The 17,939-nt window shown below is 41.6% G+C and overlaps 1 protein-coding gene across 4 annotated transcripts in view; it reads left to right on the forward strand.

Annotated features, from left to right (window-relative positions):
* The window catches only part of GRIP1 (glutamate receptor interacting protein 1), a 434,525-nt gene that overhangs the window by 375,105 nt on the left and 41,481 nt on the right, over positions 1-17,939 (forward strand). For all 4 annotated transcript variants that reach the window (XM_062202081.1, XM_062202082.1, XM_062202083.1 and 1 more), the window contains 3 exons: positions 12,925-13,069; positions 15,020-15,159; positions 15,327-15,521. In XM_062202081.1, coding sequence (XP_062058065.1) covers positions 12,925-13,069; positions 15,020-15,159; positions 15,327-15,521 — 480 coding nt within the window. The remainder of the gene's footprint in view (positions 1-12,924; positions 13,070-15,019; positions 15,160-15,326; positions 15,522-17,939) is intronic.

Genomic DNA, 17,939 nt, shown 5'->3' on the forward strand with positions numbered 1-17,939 from the left:
TCTCTACTTTTGTTAATATTACATATTGATAACCACATGAATTTTTTTACTTAACTTTACATTAAAAACACTTTACCATTTTATACCCTTTACTATTACTTTTTATCTACTGCCTTTAATTATTTACCCTTCTCTTCTGAAACAGTTATGTTGACTCTAATTTTTCATTGCCATAGATAGTACTATCAGATATCTTTATTCAATTTTTTTCTTTTAAATCAGGGGTTGATAACTTTTTTCTGTCAAGGGCTATTTGGATATTTATAACATTCCTATGCCATACAAAACTACCAACTTAAAAAATTAGCCTGCTATAGATTTATTGAATTTGGAATCTCACCTGAAGTTGCCTTGGCAGAACCAAACAGAATGATGTTTCCAATCCCTGCTTTATAATATCTCCATAGAAAACATTCCTAGAAGTAGGATCGGTGAGTTATAATAAAAAAGAGATTTTATGCACACATATGCATGTGTATCTTTATTTAACTTTTTTCTTCTTTTAAATTATCTTCTTAAAACTATTCTTAGAAGTATGATTCCTGAGTCTTAATAAAAAAAGAGAGAGATTTTTATGATTCTTGATGCATCTTGCACTGTGTTGTTTTTTAAAAGGGCTAAATCCATTCTTAGGGTCTCCAGTAATATTTGAACATGGTGGTGCTGTGCTACTCAAACCTAGGTAGGCCTCGGGATCACCTGCAGAGCTTGTTAAAACCCAGATGCTGAGAGCTTCTCCTAGGTGAGCCTAAGACACTGTTCCTAGCATACCTCCAAGTGCTGCTGCTGTTGTAGTATGAACAGCACATGTGGCCGGCACTGCGGCTCACTAGGCTAATCCTCCACCTGCAGTGCCGGCACCCCGGGTTCTAGTTCCGGTCGGGGCGCTGGATTCTGTCCCGGTTGCTCCTCTTCCGGTCCAGCTCTCTGCTGTGACCCGGGAGTGCAGTGGAGGATGGCCCAAGTCCTTGGGCCCTGCACCCGCATGGGAAACCAGGAAAAGCACCTGGCTCCTGCCTTCGGATCAGTGCGGTATGCTGGCCGCAGTGCGCTGGCCGCAGTGGCCACTGGGGATGAACCAACGGAAAAGGAAGACCTTTCTCTCTGTCTCTCTCTCACTGTCCACTCTGCCTGTTAAAAAAACAACAACAAAACAGCGCATGTTAGCCCCTGGAGAAGAAGCTCTTTGGGCTGATTTTGAGAAGAACCTGGGGCTCATTGGGAAAAAAAAATGTTCATTAATTGAAAGAGTCAGCTAGTGTGGAGAATTATAGAAACTGATACATTCTAAAACAAACATTCAATATAAAATTTTACCCATCTTTGGATAAAGTCAAGGTCTTTCCTATGACTATGGTCTTTTTGTTTGGTTTATGATTTCCAGTTTTGGTTTTGTTTTGTATTGTGTTTAATGCAGTGAGAATTAAAGAACTTAGAGCAATCTGAATGCTTACTCTACCTAGATTTTAAAAAAAAGAGAGAGAGAGAGAGATTTATTTATTTGAAAGGCAGAGTTACAAAGAAAGTGGGAGAGATAGAGAGATCTTACATCCACTTGTTCTCTCTTCAAATGGCCACAATGGCCAGAGCGGGGCCAATATGAAGCTAAGGAGCCAGGAGCTTAGACCATCCATCCTCCACAGCTCTCCCAGGTGCGTTAGCAGGGAGCTAGATTGGAAGTAGAGCTGCCAGGACTGGAACCAGCACCAGTATGGGATGCTGGCACTGCAGGCAGTGGCTTTACCCATTATGCCACAGTGCCAGCCCCACTCTACCAAGATCTTTTTTTCTCCAATGTGTTGTAGTTTTTCTTCTTTGAAACTAACAGTCTATTTTTTCCCTAATGACTCCTCATTGAATCTTTCCAAAGCATTTTATTTTGTTTCCATAGCACATAGTACAACTTCACTCCTCTTTCATAGGTTATGTGAGCACAATTAAATTACATAGTTACAATAACAAATAGTATAAACTTGTATAAGTAGGTTTGGGAATAGGCATAATTGGCTCCAAATTTTTATGTTTACAACTAAAGAAGTAGCAGGAGCAGAAGTGCACAAAGGAACTAAAAAGAGAGGTTTTTATTACTCTGGCGCCTTCCATAGTGTTGGTCTGTATATTTTATGCTGGAGAATGGAGAGCCACAATTAATCCATTAAATTGGTTGGTAGGTAGTTAAGAGAACTTTTGTATATAATTTCATCTCAAGTCATAATGAATTACTGTATATGCTCTGGAACCGCCCATAGTCAAATCATCTTAAACACAGGTTCATGGTCATGTCATGCCATGCGCTTATTATCCCCATTCAAAATAAAAAATCAGTAGTTCCAATTATCAGTACAGCTGGTAATGATGGTTATAGCCCAATATATTTTATAACTAACATTTAAAAATATGCATAGGCTTGTACTCATTATTTCCCAAGCAACTGATTTTCTGTGCCAACATTTGCATTCCTCTCCTTACAAGTTTGCTTCAACTGCACTTTTTTAAGGGATTTATTTCAAGAGAGGGATAAAGCCTCTGGCTTCAGTCTGGGTTCTTTCCTAGAGAAGAGGCGAAGCCCTATGGAGAAACGTATTTTGCATGATTTGCCCAGCTAAGCAGATCTCAGCTACCTCCTTTGCAGAGTGGAAAAGCCAAGCAGAGATGAATATGTATGGTGGGCATGGTTGGGAGTGTGTCCAATTTCAAAGCCTGGCTGTGCAGACACATTGGCAGGAGCTTTGGATACAACTGTGTACTTGGAGAGTTAGATCTTATTTTCAGTTGCTGATTTCCTCTAGCTCATCTTTCCCCTTGCACCTTTTCTTTACAACCCATGCCTAGTAGTATGGTTGTTATTATGCATATTAAGTATTCCTTAACTTTAAGAGTTCTATTTTTAAAATCCTAAATCCTTGAAAAATGTACCTACACCCAAAATAAGACTATGCATATCACTGTGAGAGACATATCTCCTAAAGCCAGAGTTTCTCAAATTCATATACCAGAACATCTACTAATTCAGAATTATTTTTATACAGAAGGCAATTTGAAAATTATCACCTGGTCATAAATATGAAATAATTAGGGTATGTTCTTCTCCTATGAGATTAGAATATAATTTTAGTAACTGAATTCCTTTGTACTCAGAGCAAAGAAAGATGGAATGGGTGGAATTCTATTACTTACAATATAAAACCTGATCAGAGATTAGTTCAAGCCAGGCTGAGTAGAGATAAACAGCACACCCCTTAGAAATCAGACCTGTTTGGCTGGCGCCGCGGCTCACTAGGCTAATCCTCCGCCTTGCGGCGCCGGCACACCGGGTTCTAGTCCCAGTCGGGGCACCGATCCTGTCCCGGTTGCCCCTCTTCCAGGCCAGCTCTCTGCTGTGGCCAGGGAGTGCAGTGGAGGATGGCCCAAGTCCTTGGGCCCTGCACCCCATGGGAGACCAGGATAAGCACCTGGCTCCTGCCATCGGATCAGCGCGGTGCGCCAGCCACAGCGCGCCTACCGCGGTGGCCATTGGAGGGTGAACCAACGGCAAAAGGAAGACCTTTCTCTCTGTCTCTCTCTCTCACTGTCCACTCTGCCTGTCAAAAATAATAAAAAAAATTAAAAAAATAGAAATCAGACCTGTTTTATTTAAAAGATTTATTTTGTTTATTTTAAATGTAGAGTTACAGAGAAACAGAGGGAGAGAGACAGAGAGAGATCTTCCATCTGCTAGTCCATCTCCCAAGTGAACACACAGCAGGGGAGGAGCCGAGAGCTTCATCCAAGTCTCATACTAGGGTGCAGGGACCCAAGAATTTGGGCCATCTTCCACTGCTTTCCCAGGTGCATTAGCAGGGAGCTGGATCAGAAGTGGAGCAGCAAGGACTCAAACCAGTGCCCATATGGGATGCCAGCATTGCGGGCAGCAGCTTAACCTGCTGGGCATGATGCCAGCCCCCAGATCTTGTTTTAAAGTGCAGATCTCCTACATTTGAGCTGTGTGAATTTGGATAAATTATCAAACTGGTCTGAGGTTCGGTTCCATATTCATTCACATATGCATACTAATCTGTCAGGGAGCTGTTATTAACTTATTGAGGAGAGTCTTACTGGCACAGTCAATATGCATTAAATGGGAACTATTTTCATTACAATTACCTACTGAAATCCCTTCCCCTGCATGTGATCCTTAACCAAGATATAACTGAGTGGAAAGTAATCATTGTTCATTAGGATGGATACTGATACGATGCTCACGCTGAAATTATGCTGGTGGCTGAACTGTCATATTGAATAATTGCTATTCTTTGTCTCTGCATGTTTGAATGGTGGCACTCAGTGTATTTTCTGTACTCCTTGAAATATCATTGCTACTACTCTTGGACTTTCCGTACTTCAGGATTTTCTGGATCTTTTACTAGCTGCCTACTCCTCTCTATCCTTTGGCAATATTCTCTCATTAGCCACAGGAAGTTTATAACCACCACATTTGATATAACTTGGTTTCTTAAGATAGTACTGCAATTGAGTGTAATAGATGTTGCTTCAAAATATAAACATTTCTTCCAGTTTCTTTCATCTCATTGCTTGGCCACATGCCTTATCCAAGGAGCTGGTAGAACAATTCCACAATGTGTGTATCCTTTTAAAAGTCTTTGGTTTTCGGGGCCTGTGCCATGGCTCACTTGGTTAATCCTCCACCTGCGGCGCTGGCATCCCATATGGGCTCTGGGTTCTTGTCCCGGATGCTCCTCTTCCAGTCCAGCTCTCTGCTGTGGCTCGGGAGGGCAGAGGAGGACGGCCCAAGTGCTTGGGCACCTGCACCCATGTGGGAGACCAGGAAGAAGCACCTGGCTCCTGGCTTCGGATCGGCACAGCACGGGCCGTAGCAGCCATTTGGGGAGTGAACCAACGGAAGGAAGACCTTTCTCTCTGTCTCTCTCTCTCCCACTGTCTATAACTCTACCTGTCAAGTAAATTTAAAAAAATAAAAGGCTTTGGTTCTCAGTTCCAATACTGGTTCTTATTTGGTGTCTATGAAGTGCTAGGTACTGGGCTAGAAACTACCAGTTCTTAGATCAAAAGGATACAGTCCCTACCACGGAGTCAGTTACCACCAAACAGAAGAAAGGAAAGAAAGTTGACCAATAACGCTATGAGGGTATGCACAAAATATTAAGAGAATACGGAGTCCTCTATTTCAGCTTGAGCCTTGGTCTTACAAGAGTTCAGTTGGTACAGAGAGTTGGACAGAGCACATCCTAGCGGGCAGTGGAGGCCATTGTATAAAGTGTTTAAGGGCATGAGAGTAGGTGAGCTGGAAAAATACACTGGAGCCAAATCTTGTTGGGTCTTATAAACCATGTTAAGAAATTTGATTTTTAAGCTAACAGCCAGTGAAGAGTCATTAAAGGACTTAAAGCAGGGGAGTGAGGCCATATTATTTGGTTAGTGACCACTGGTTGCAATCCTTTTATTAAACCATTAAATGAGACATTCAAGAGAATCTGCATTATCATTGTGTCTAGGTCAGGCTGGGAGAATCAGTGCAATGAAATGACTAAGAATACTTGGCTGTCTTCTCAATGGGAAAGCTGGGAAATGGACAGATTACCTTAGCTGAGCAACAGTTTCTTCACCTACAAATGTCCATTCATTACCCACTTTACCTGGCTGTTTTAAGGACAGAAAAGGATAGTATGTTTAAGCACTTAGTGATGGTGTTTGTACCTAGAAAGCCTAGGGAATGTTAACTATCAACAGACAGTATTAGGATATTTTAAAAATTAATTTGAGCTTTATTTTTTTAAAGGCCAAACTTTTTGTGATGCTTGAGGCTATGGGCATTTTTTTCTCTCTAAATTCAGTTGCCATCCTGCCTTCAGGAACTGTTGCATTTGTTATCTTTCATTACCACAGGAACCTTCCTCAAGGGGAGCCAGATGGTTTTTGCATGAGTCCAAGGCTCCGGGACAATGGCCACTACCCAATCCCCAAGTCCACCAAGATGCAAATAACTCCACTGAAATAAAATCTATTGCTTTGGCTTGAATGTATCTGAGTCCAATGTAATAAAGACTGGAATATTTAAAAATCTGGCTGGGGCCTGAGAAAGAAGCCTAAAGCCAAGCAAGGGTGACTTTAAAAACATATTTATTTATTTATTTGTTTGTTTATTTAAAAGTCAGAGTTACAGAGAAGAAGGGAGAGACAGAGACAGAGACAGAGATCTTCCACCTGCTGGTTTACTCTCCAGATGGCTGCAACAGCCAGCACTGGGTCAGGTTGATGCCAGGAGCTGGGAGCTTCATCCAGGTCTCCTATGTGGGTGGCAGGAGCCCAAGCACTTGGGCCATCTTCTGCTGCTTTTCCCAGGCCATTAACAGGGAGAAGGATCCAAAGTGGGGCAGTCAGGACACCAACCAGTGCCCATATGGGATTCCAGCATCAGAGCCGGCTGCTTTACCTGGTATAACAATGCTGGCCCCAGCAGGAGTGACTTTTCGAGATTTGTGGGAAAGGATGGCGTTTTCTAGATCAATCCTATATTGTTTAAGTGTATACTTTGGATCACTGTCTTTCTGTCAATCAAATATATAGCTTTTAAGGGTTGCTCTTGGGATTTAGAGCATCCTCTGTTGTATAGAATGTTTTAGAGACCACAAATTCATTTATTTGCCTTCATAGCTCAAATCTTTGTACAGAATCATTTACAGACTGCACTTTTCCCATGCAAAGCAAATGATCTTAATACATTTTCAAGTAGAGCTCTATGCAAATGTAGCCTTATTTTCAGTTAAACCTGTCCTAATATTTGAACTTCCATATACACATATCATATATAGTACATCTCATTATAAGTTCCCTAGAAGGATCCTAGATGCAACTATACTTTGAAAAACATTGTCACCTAACTTTGAGATTTATAAGTTATCACATACAAAGAAATTTGAATTTGACTCTTAAACATTCAACAACTTCTTGGAACTTTCTTGGTATATTGTTTTGACATGAACAGGTAAAATAACCATATAACAACTAAGAAACTGTAGGAAGTGTTCTAATGGTTTATTTTATCAAATATATCCAGCTCCACAAAATTTAGCTATATTTAGTTGAAGTGAACTTTGACTGACCTGCAAATGTATGCCTTCCAAAGGCTTTCTCCCAATTCCAAGCCTCCTATTTGGCCACTGAAGCAGCTGCCATTATGGATTCAAGCCAGAGAGTGTTCATTTTGTTAAACAGGCAGCCCTCAAGAAGGCTGAAAATAACATTGCAGATAAGTAATGCAGCAATTTTACATCTGTTCGGTGGTCCCATTAATTTTCTTAACTAGAGCTGAGCAGAACAAACAAGTAGGCTGGCCCCCTTTCATGTCTTTCACTAATAGTTGTAAGCCTTCTGTTGTGATATAAAAGCTGCTTATAATATCATTAACATCTGTTTAGCCTCACTTTGAAACTTACTGGTGTTTCTGCCTTTTTCTTCTTAGGAAAGTTTCTGTTCTGTATAAACACTGGAGTTGCTCATGTCTAAGCTTTCTAAACTGGAGCAGCCTTTGAGTAGAAAGTATCTTGGAACACTTCCACCCCTAGAATGGCCTGAGCACCCCTTTCTAAACAGCAGTTATTACCTCCTTCCAAGCAGCAGGACCTTCCAGATGCCAACTGGGCTGAAGCCAAGGAGGCAGATGGAATTGAAAGTTCAGCCTGAAGCTGACTCAGTACTTTTTGCAATGGTGGAAGGAGAAAGTTCAAGGCTTGCTGGTTCCCACAGTAGAAGCCCAGGTCTCATTCTCACCCTTTGAATGAGCCAGATTGGCTTTGCGTACTTGTCTTGGAGAAAGAAACCAGACAGATTGATGAGGCAGAAATGCTGACTCAAACAGCTCTTTTGGAGATCTCTTCCTGTTAACTTGTGACTGCATGCTAACGTTGATTTGTCCTTTTATTCATTGTAAGCATTTACTGAATTCTGCTGGGTACCAGGCACAGCTCAAGAATGGTGGAGACAAGGAAATCAAAACATTTGTTTCCAAGATGTCCCTTTTCTAATGAAGGAGACAAGAAGAGAGATCATTAAAACAGAGTGAAAAGTATAGGCTAGTATATGCATTTGATAAGGGCAAAACTGATCTTCAGAGAGCCAGGAATCCTAGATTTATTACAATGGTTTGTGGCCCTCCAAAGCTCAACCCTACATGAATGACTTATTCCTTTGTATTTAATTTCATTCATTGGGCAATTTTTAAATTTAATATTTTCTCCTTGGTGAGAGGCAAATATGAAAATAAAGTTAAGAGACCTTAAGTAATTTAGAGGAGCCAAAGGATCTCAAAGGAAGGGCCTCTAGCTCCAGCTTAGGAGCCAAGAAGCCTCCCTGCAAGACAATATATTGGATCCAAGTTTGAAATAAGAGGAGAAATTACACAGGGGAACAAATAGAAGAAACTTTGGTGCACAGGGATTAAGGTGTACAAGGGGTAAAAGTGTTAGAAAGGGAGAGTTTAGGAGATTGATTTGGCATGGGGGAGAATGGGGTGACCCTCTGGAGAGATAGAGGTTCCAGCTCAACTCTTCCCAAGGGCTTATATTTTATTCTTAATGAAGAGCTTCAAATCAGAGAGTAATTTTTGGATTTACATTTTCAGAATATTCTGGAAAGAAAGGGAAAGGAATTATAATGTTGGCAGCACTGATGAAAACAGATGTTGTGGGAGGAAGGCAAAGACTAGATCCCAATCAGGAAACCATTTAGGGAAAACGATCCCTATCAGAAACTGGACAGAGCCAGGTAGAGATTCTCATGAACAAGTGGCAGTAGAATGTCCTGGGAACCGTGTCCTGTAGGCATATGGGCCATATGGTCTGGATAAGACTAGTACGGGCAACCACTAGCATCATCGTCTGTGAAGGGAAGGAAGTAAGACTAATTAAAAATCTGTATATTCAAGGCATCCACATAGGGCTTTGTGAGAGGATGCATGTTTTCTTTTTTCCAAATTTATCATGAAATTATATATATAAGTGTATATATATATATATATATAGAGAGAGAGAGAGAGAGAGGAAAACAGTATTATGAATGACTATGCACTGCCCAGTGTCAACAATTATTGATTTATGAGCAATCTTGCTTTGTCCATATTCCCAGCCTAGTTTCTCTATCTTGCCTACACACTGGAGTGTTTTAAAGAAATTCCAGACCTTGTGTCATTGCTTCTTGAAAATATTACTAAAGTGTCCCTAAAAAGTATATTTTTAAACAAAGAACTAAATAACATCATCACATTAAAAGGTGCTAGGAATAATTCTTAACATCAAATATTCACTCAGTGTTCATATTTCCCTGATTTTCATATAATATGTATGAAATGTATGGATATATGAGAGATAACTGGATTGGTGGATGGGTAGGTATGTAGAGAGAGAGGGAGGGAAGAAGGGAGAAAGAGAAGAAGAGAGAGAGAGGATGAATAGATAGACAGATAAGGAGGGAGATAGCTTTTTAAAAAACAATTGGTTTGAGTTTCATTCCCAAAAGATCTTTTCATTGCTTTTGGCTGTAACATCTTTAAATCTCCCCTTTCTCCTTTTTTGTTTCTAGCAATTTATTTTTTTGAGAAATCAGTTTCTATTTTGCTCATAATTTAAATACAGTTTCACTTTGTCCTATTTCCAACCCCATGTAGTCACAGCAGTGTGCTCCTCTTGATGAAGGTGAATTGGCATTTCTATCATCATCTAAGCTCTTTACCCTAAAAACTGCCTGCTGCTAGTTATAGAGAGACCTCAAGTGTTTCACCAAAAGTCCTCCACATAAGTTGGCCTCAAACTATCCTAAACTTGTCCACTCCATTTCTGGTATCATTCTGCCATCTTTGTGACCCAGGTGCATAATTGTCTAAAAATAACAGTGTTCCCTCTGGGTTACCTGAAGGTAAGCTGACTAGAACCAACTACCCTCCTCCCTCAGCAATAGGAACTCACCTGCCCCTGGACTAGTGTCATTCTCATCAGGGCTAAAGTCTTAACTAGAACTTCCCACATGTTCCTGGGTCTCCAAGAGCTGGGCCACTACAATTCCCCCAAATTCCATAAAAAGCAGATACCAATCCAGAATGCTTAAGGCCCATTGGCAAGCTTGTGCTCCTGCTTGCCCCCTATGGAGAGCATTAAAAAGTCAAGACCTTTCTGATGGGTTAAACACCTATACTGAATGCCCAGTAATAATCATTAATTAACTATAAGGATACTTCAAAATGTTCATGGAAAAATGGAATTGAAGATAGGTTTGAGGAAGGCATTGGCATAGTGCCTTCCAAGACACTGCTTGGGACACCTGCATCCCACATTGGAGCGCCTGGGTTTGAGTCCCCACTCCACTTCCAATTCTAGCTTCTTGCTAAAGCACACCCTAGAAGGCAACAAGTGATGGCTCAAGTACATGGGTCCCCTGGAGTTCCTGGCTCTTGGTTTTGGCCTGGCCCTCCCCAGCTCTTGCAGATATTTGAGGAGTGAACCAGCAAATGGAAGATGGATTTATTTTTATTTATGTATTCTTGACTCATTCTTTCATTCATTCTTTCATTTTAAATGCAAAGCAATCGGGTTGGGTGGGGAGAGAGGCAAAGAGATCTTCCATATGCTGGTTCGCTCCCTAAATGGCCATTACAGCTGGGTCTTGAAAGAAGTTCATTCTCCCTCCCTCCCTCCCTCCCTCCCTCTTTTTTTCTCTCTCTTTCTCTCCCTTCTCTCTCCCTCTCTCTCTCTGGCTTCTAAACAAATGAAAAATCAATAAGTAAACTTTAAAGGAAAAATAATATATTTGATTTTAAAAATGCATTATGGAAAAACTGTGCATGGCTTTCAAAATTTTTGCACCCAATAAAATTTACCTTTTAATTCAATTTTCCATGAACCATATGTCAGGGGGGTTCTAATCAAATGACTCACCCAGAATTTTATCAAATAATAGTCGATTGTGCCAGCTACAAAGCACGCGTGTTCTATCCAGTTTGTTTGGGTCAAAACCAGCTCTGAAGGGTGACAAAATATAATACTGTCGGAAAACATAGCCTTTACACTTTCGCCCATTATGTGATTAACATGGATGCTTGTGATTGTCTGAGGAGCCCTTAGCGCATCATCGCCAGCCTGTTGGCCACAACTCAGCAGCAATGCCAAGTTTGTGAACCAGCAGACAGAGCTGTGTCAGGGTTGATGCTGTGGAATGTTCAGCTGCTAATGTGAAGAGTTTTTATAACCTAAGGTGCTGATTTAAGCATTTCAGGGTGTGACTGAGAACCTGTAACTCTCAATGTTTGGAACTTCTCCGGGGGTGAAAGTGATGACTATATTCCTGAACTCCCCATCTGTGGCCAGAAGGGAGGTAGATGCTGGCAGGATGCACATTGCTTCCCATGATACTCCATAGACCTTTCATTGTGTAGTCACCTTAATTCTTCACTGCACACATAGATCATTGAATTGGTAACTCAAGCCTTTCCTCTTTACTTTAGGGTTTCATATAATTGATGAACAGTTGCTCATGGCAAAAATAGCGCCATGTTAATGCTTCGTTGGGATACAGTCTAACTGTAAAATCTGACTATTTTGGTAGAATAGCTACTGGACTGTTTTATTTGTATCCTTAGGTTCAAGAATTAAGCAGCTCCTTAACCATTGACAGCTCCTACACCCAAGGAATAAAACGGGAAATGTCCAAGAATTTTAAGCATGTCATAAGCAAATAAAGCCCTCTGAATGATGAGATTTCATACTCGCAGCCCTGTCACAGCACCCGATATGTTGGTGGTGACCTATGATATCTTTCTTCCAATGTTTTAGGCAGCCCTTTTACAAATATCTTCCCTTCATACTCATGTGAAAGAGCCAAAATTAGTTCATGAAAGTGTGGCTGCATGGTATATGGTGTGGAAGCATAGCTTGCAACTCAAGAGCAGAGGAAAGAGAATCATTCAAACCTCGGCTTTCAATAGGACTCATGATGTAAGACACAGTCAGTGGGATGGTACTTAGTAGGTGCCAGATTTCCTGTTTTTATCTCTATCCTCTCTAAGCCTCACTTAGCCATGTGGATGTTGTAATTTGCTCCATTCCTGAGCAAAATGAACTTTTCCATATTGAAAGTTAGCTGGGGGTGGGCATTTGGTCTAGTGGGATAAAGTGCAGGTTAAGAGACCCACATCCCATATTAGAGTACCTGGGTTTGATATCTGACTCCAGTTCCTGACTCTGGCTTCCTGCTAATATGGACCTTGGGAGGCTGCAGGTGATGGCTCAAGTAATTGAGTTCCTGCCATTCACATGGGAGACATGGTTTGAGTTTCCAGGCCCTGACTTTGGCCTTGACCCACCCCAACCATCATGGACATTTGGGGAATGAACCAGCTGATAACAGTGTTCTCTCTCTTACTCCTTATCCCCCTCTTTTTCTCTCCCAGCACTCCCATCAATCAATCAATCAATCAATTAAAAAGATTGGCTTTCTTGTAAAGCCTGAAAATAGAAATAGCATGTCCCAGTATCCTTTTTTGTTAATGACTCTTTTCTCCTCTATTACCTACTTAGCCGTATGTTTATTCTAGGGGATATTTTTCACTTACTGTGCTTACAAAAATCTAATCAGGTACTGTGCTGAACATGGACACAGGCTACATAGCCAAAGGCGAGAATCACTTACAGAGTTAAAAATATAATCTTTAGGCAGTATTGCCCTTCCCTGGCACTGACAACTGCATCCCTGCATTAGAATGTAAAATCTGATTAAGAAATACTGCTTCCCCAAATGATCATTTTCTGAGACATAATGCTCTAGTGTTTTGAATTTCCTACTTCTGTGTATAAATACATGTGTCTTCTTGTTTTGATTTTTCTGAGGAAACCAATTATGACACCTTGGCATTTATTGCAGATGAGCAAGAAAGTTCCGGAGCAATCATTTACACCGTGGAGCTTAAGCGCTATGGGGGGCCCCTTGGCATCACGATTTCAGGAACTGAAGAGCCATTTGATCCTATAATCATTTCAAGTCTCACTAAAGGGGGATTAGCTGAAAGGTAAGATTGGAAGGAACCGCCATAATGACCTGTGTCTAAGATGGGTTTCCTTTCTCACAGCCACAAAGAAAGCCTGCTCCCCTCTCCTGTTTGGTTATCTGTTGACTTTTTCAAATCTGCCCAAAGCATTGATTTTAGAGCTTGAGAACTCAGCAGCAGAGATCTGACTTGACTTTGAGGGGCATCTTACTAACAGTAAAAGATGTCATGGGGCTTAGCATGGATATTGCTCTCCAGAAATGAATAAACTGACCACAGTTGACTGCAGGTGGATTTATATTGTGTCCATTTTGAGAAGAGAAGACCAAAGTTCAAGGAGGTTAAAAGGCTTGTCCAGTTCAATACTTCAAACATTGACTGAACCTCTGACAGGTGCTGTACTTAGCCGCTGTGTGTTCAGAAGAAAATGACAGAGGCTTCAGCTTCCAGGATTTCAGGGAGCCAAGAATAGTGACCTATCTTAATAATATCTTGCTTTCTTTGGTAACAGTACACACTGCATCTCTTTCTAAGATGTTGTTGAGCATATAATGAGCCCTGCAACCCTATCTGTTCTCCAGTAACCTAGCTCAACAAGGCACAAATGCATTATTTGTGCTGACATTTGAAGACAACAGCTTGTAAAATAGGGACATAGCATCTTAGAATTGTGGACTTGACTGTACATTAGAAGTCAACATATCCAACATTCTCCATCTCTCAATGAGGGGTCTCTAGAAAGGATTACTCTGTGGGAATTTAATATTCTAATATTAGCAGAGATGCCTTTGAAAATGACATTCTTCAGGTGCCCTCCTGTCCTACATATCTTTGTTGGAGAGACAAGACAACAAAGAAAAGATTAATATTGATCTGATTAGCAACCTACTTAGGTAGAGGTAAAGGGTCAATGGCTTACAAAAATGATCTCTATGAGACTCTTTATTAAGAATAAAGAGATCTTTAATTGTTTTAAGAGAAGAAATTCTTTGAGAGAAGATGCAGTGGCATTCTGTTCAGCAGCCCCTCCTAATCTGCCTCGCCCTGTGTCACCTCTGTTGCCCCCATTGCTGCCCCAGCTCCCACAGCAAGCTGCGGTTGGAACACTGAGTCACAAGCAGCGTCGGGGTGATTCTCTTGCTCACTGTGTTTAAAGTGAGCCATAGAGCCAGAGGGCTGCACGTGGGTCTTGCAGCAGTGGTGATCTGAGTTTTGTACCATCCCTGAGCCTCCCTGCTGTGAGTCTTCTTCCCCCCCCCAGCTCATCACAATAGAGTCACGGGTGTTGAACTTTAGAAGTGTTGCTTCCAATGATCTCATGCAGAATTGGGCGAGGGTGAGAAGGGAGAAGATTGGAAGTATATTTGTGTGTGGATCCAAAAACTATTTTCTTTTGCCACATTTTAAGCAGTATGCCAAACCCTGATGTTTTCCTATTTAATCCTATTTAATCATCCTATGGGATGATTGTCCCCATTGTAGTGACAAGGAAACTGACATCTAGAGAGATTAAAATAAGATACTCAGGTCATACTCAGGTGGCAGACTTGGATTCAAATGGAGCACTAAAGTCCCCATCTATCTGAACCTTGCTTGTGGTGCAGTGGATACTGATTGTGCTGAACATTTTCAATCTGTGGAAAGAAAGAATGTTCCTCATGATACAACAATGCACTTATTACTTCATTGTTTGTTTCCTTGGGATTGGTGTGGGGTTTGCCAAATGACTCAGCTTTCTTGGAGTTTAAAAAGCATACAAGTCCAATTTCAAAACTAATTGAAACATCATTCTAATATTATTGGAAATGACAAAGTAACTCATGACAGATGTAGTTATAACATGGCCCAGGAGAAAGGTGGAAGAAGTGCCCCATGGAGGGCCTTGCTAGTCTCTGTGGCCCTGACTGCACAAAACCTGTCAGGGAATGCAGGGGTTGTTTCCACATTCCCTGGTACTGTTTGGTGTTTCAGAACCGGCGCAATCCACATAGGAGACCGAATCCTCGCCATCAACAGCAGCAGCTTGAAAGGGAAGCCCCTGAGCGAAGCCATCCATTTGTTGCAGATGGCAGGAGAGACTGTCACCTTGAAAATTAAGAAACAGACAGATGGTGAGTGGGTTGAGAGCCACAATGAAGAATTTCCAGTGCACTTCCAAGAACACATGTACTGGTTACTGTGTGTGTTTCTACAAAAATGACTGGCCTTCATGAAGTTATTTGAGGATCTTTTAATTCAGATTTTGTCTGATACTTAGATTCTTTTCCTGTCTTTAAAGCCCAGTCGGCATCCAGTCCCAAGAAGTTCCCCATTCCCAGCCATTTGAGTGACCTGGGAGATACAGAGGAGGACTCCTCTGCCACACCAAAGCCAGGCAAGCTTTCTGAACTGTACCCCTCCACGGTGCCCAGCGTGGACAGTGCTGTGGATTCCTGGGATGGCTCCGCTATCGACACAAGCTACGGGAGTCAGGGTATGTCCTCACTTTCGTGGATCAGAGGACCTGTCATTGCTGGAGCCCTTGTTCCCTGAAGATTCACCCTCTTCCCCAAAAAACAGCATCTATTCAATTTGTGTCTGCTTCAGTGCCTCCATATTGAACACACTGAGTACTTTCACTTGGCTGGCATCGCTTCTCCTTCCTGCAGATAGTCATGGACATTTATCAAACACTGCATTAGATCTATGGATGGCCAAGTGGTCAATCCAGGGCTTGCCCTTCAAGTTCAGATTCATATGAGGCAAGGCATACAGTAAAGTGTTTCACTAGAGTCAGGCTCCATTGTTCTGTTTTTTAGCAAGGGTTCCACAAAGATGGATTAGGGAGTTCTCAAGATATGCATAGGAGATGAGCCTAAAAAATTGTGACCCTGTTTATCCCTGCTCACTCCCAACTTTAGATAGAAACTTATAGGGGTTTCCTTGAATACTCAAATTTAGAGAGTTGTAAGTACAATGCATAAAAGTATATAGTGGATTTTTCTTCATAGACATCATGTTTTTTTTTTAACTTTTATTTAATGAATATAAATTTCCAGTATACAGCTTATGGATTACAATGGCTTCCCCGTCCCATAATTTCCCTCCCACCCGCAACCCTCCCCTCTCCCGCTCCCTCTCCCTTTCCATTCACATCAAGATTCATTTTCAATTCTATTTATATACAGAAGATCAATTTAGTATAAATACTTCAACAGTTTGCACCCACATAGAAACACAAAGTGAAACATACTGTTTGAGTACTAGTTATAGCATTAAATCAAAATGTACAGTACATTAAGGACAGAGATCCCACATCAGGAGCAAGCGCACAGTGGCTCCTGTTGTTGACCCAACAAATTGACACTCTAGTTTATGGTGCCAGTAACCACCCTAGGCTCTCGTCATGAGTTGCCAAGGCTATGGAAGCCTTCCAAGTTCCCTGACTCTGATCATATTTAGACAAGGTCGTAAAAGACAGGTTGAGGATAGTAACCAATGATCCTAAGAGTGGCCTTAACCAGGTCTGAACAATTATACAGTATTAAGTGGGGAAGAGGACCATCAGTACACACAGGTTGGGAGTAGAGCCATTGGTGGTAGAGTAGAGGTTATGATTACAAAGGAATGAGGCCCAAGTGCACTAGACAGGGTCTAGAACAAAGGACAGAGTCATTATTAGAGGAGCTAAGAAAGGTGCTGTCTAAGCTACAAGTAATTTTTCTGATTGAGAGGCAAATAGAACCTGATAGAAGGGGCTTGATAATAATCTGTTGGGCTTTAGGCCTTGTAAGTTAAGAGGCCCAGACCTATCTATCTCTTCACATGGGGTATATCCTAAGGGAGGTGTGAACCTCCTAGAGGAAGGCACTCTGTTGACTTTCATTACTTGGCTGGCCTGGGAGGAGAGCTGGCCAGGTAAAGGCAGGGGGCATCTCTAACAAGAAATTTACAGTTCTGCCTGCAATGTTGCTGACCCTACTTGGCTGTCCCCTCAACTGCAGTGGTCACTTTGGAAGTTGGGCTGAGTGAAGGGCTTTTCAGCTTGGAGCCAATAAGATCTGTGGCTCTGACCTGGGCATCCTTCGATTCCAGGGCAGGTCCATTTCCAGTGATCCAACTCTTGGCAGAGCTGCCAGGGCTCTTCACAAGCTGACTTCTGCTGAAGCCCAGGCTTACCACATTGAAAGCCACTGCAGTGGACTGGCCTGTTGGGTCTCCTTGAGGGCAGATCACTGCACACATCAGCCATTAATAGGCCTGCCACCCATTGCTTCTGATGCCTAGCTTTCTTTTCCTCCTGGTTTGTGTTAAAGCAGACCAGACGATGCAAGTCAAGGGAGTGCCCGTGTCCCATCTCTAATCTTCGGTGGCCTGAACTACAAGTCTATAGTCACAGGCATGTTCTGTAGTAGTTTTTCTAAGGTAGACAATGCCCATGAGGAAAATTATATTCTCACTTTAAAACTTTCTTTCCCTTTGGTCTGAAAGGGAGGTTTTTTTTTTACTTACTGTATACTTCGCTGATTTTTTTTGAGTGAAACCGTATAACCTCCATTGAAGTACAACCTTACTCATTTGCTCATCAAGCATAAACCCACCAAAGTGTCAGCCAGAATACAGTGTATAAACTAAAAGCATTTTTTCAAGAAATGTTTTATTCCCAATGAGTCAAAGCATCAAAAAGAGAAATGTGTCAAAATGTCTTAGTATTTCTTCTCATTTGAGCCTTTTCTTCTCAAATGTATGGTGTCAGTTCTAGTATCCCAGCCCCTCCTCTGCTTTGGGTTTAAATCAAAGAATGAAGTACATGAGCAGTTTGAAAAACACCTGTTTGGAAGGAGGGTTGCTTTGTAGCTTTAGTTACCTGTACTTAAAGGGGAGTCTATGTCCGGTATACTGTCATCCTGGA

This window comes from Lepus europaeus, chromosome 10 (genome assembly GCF_033115175.1).
Source record: "Lepus europaeus isolate LE1 chromosome 10, mLepTim1.pri, whole genome shotgun sequence".
NCBI lineage: Eukaryota > Metazoa > Chordata > Mammalia > Lagomorpha > Leporidae > Lepus > Lepus europaeus.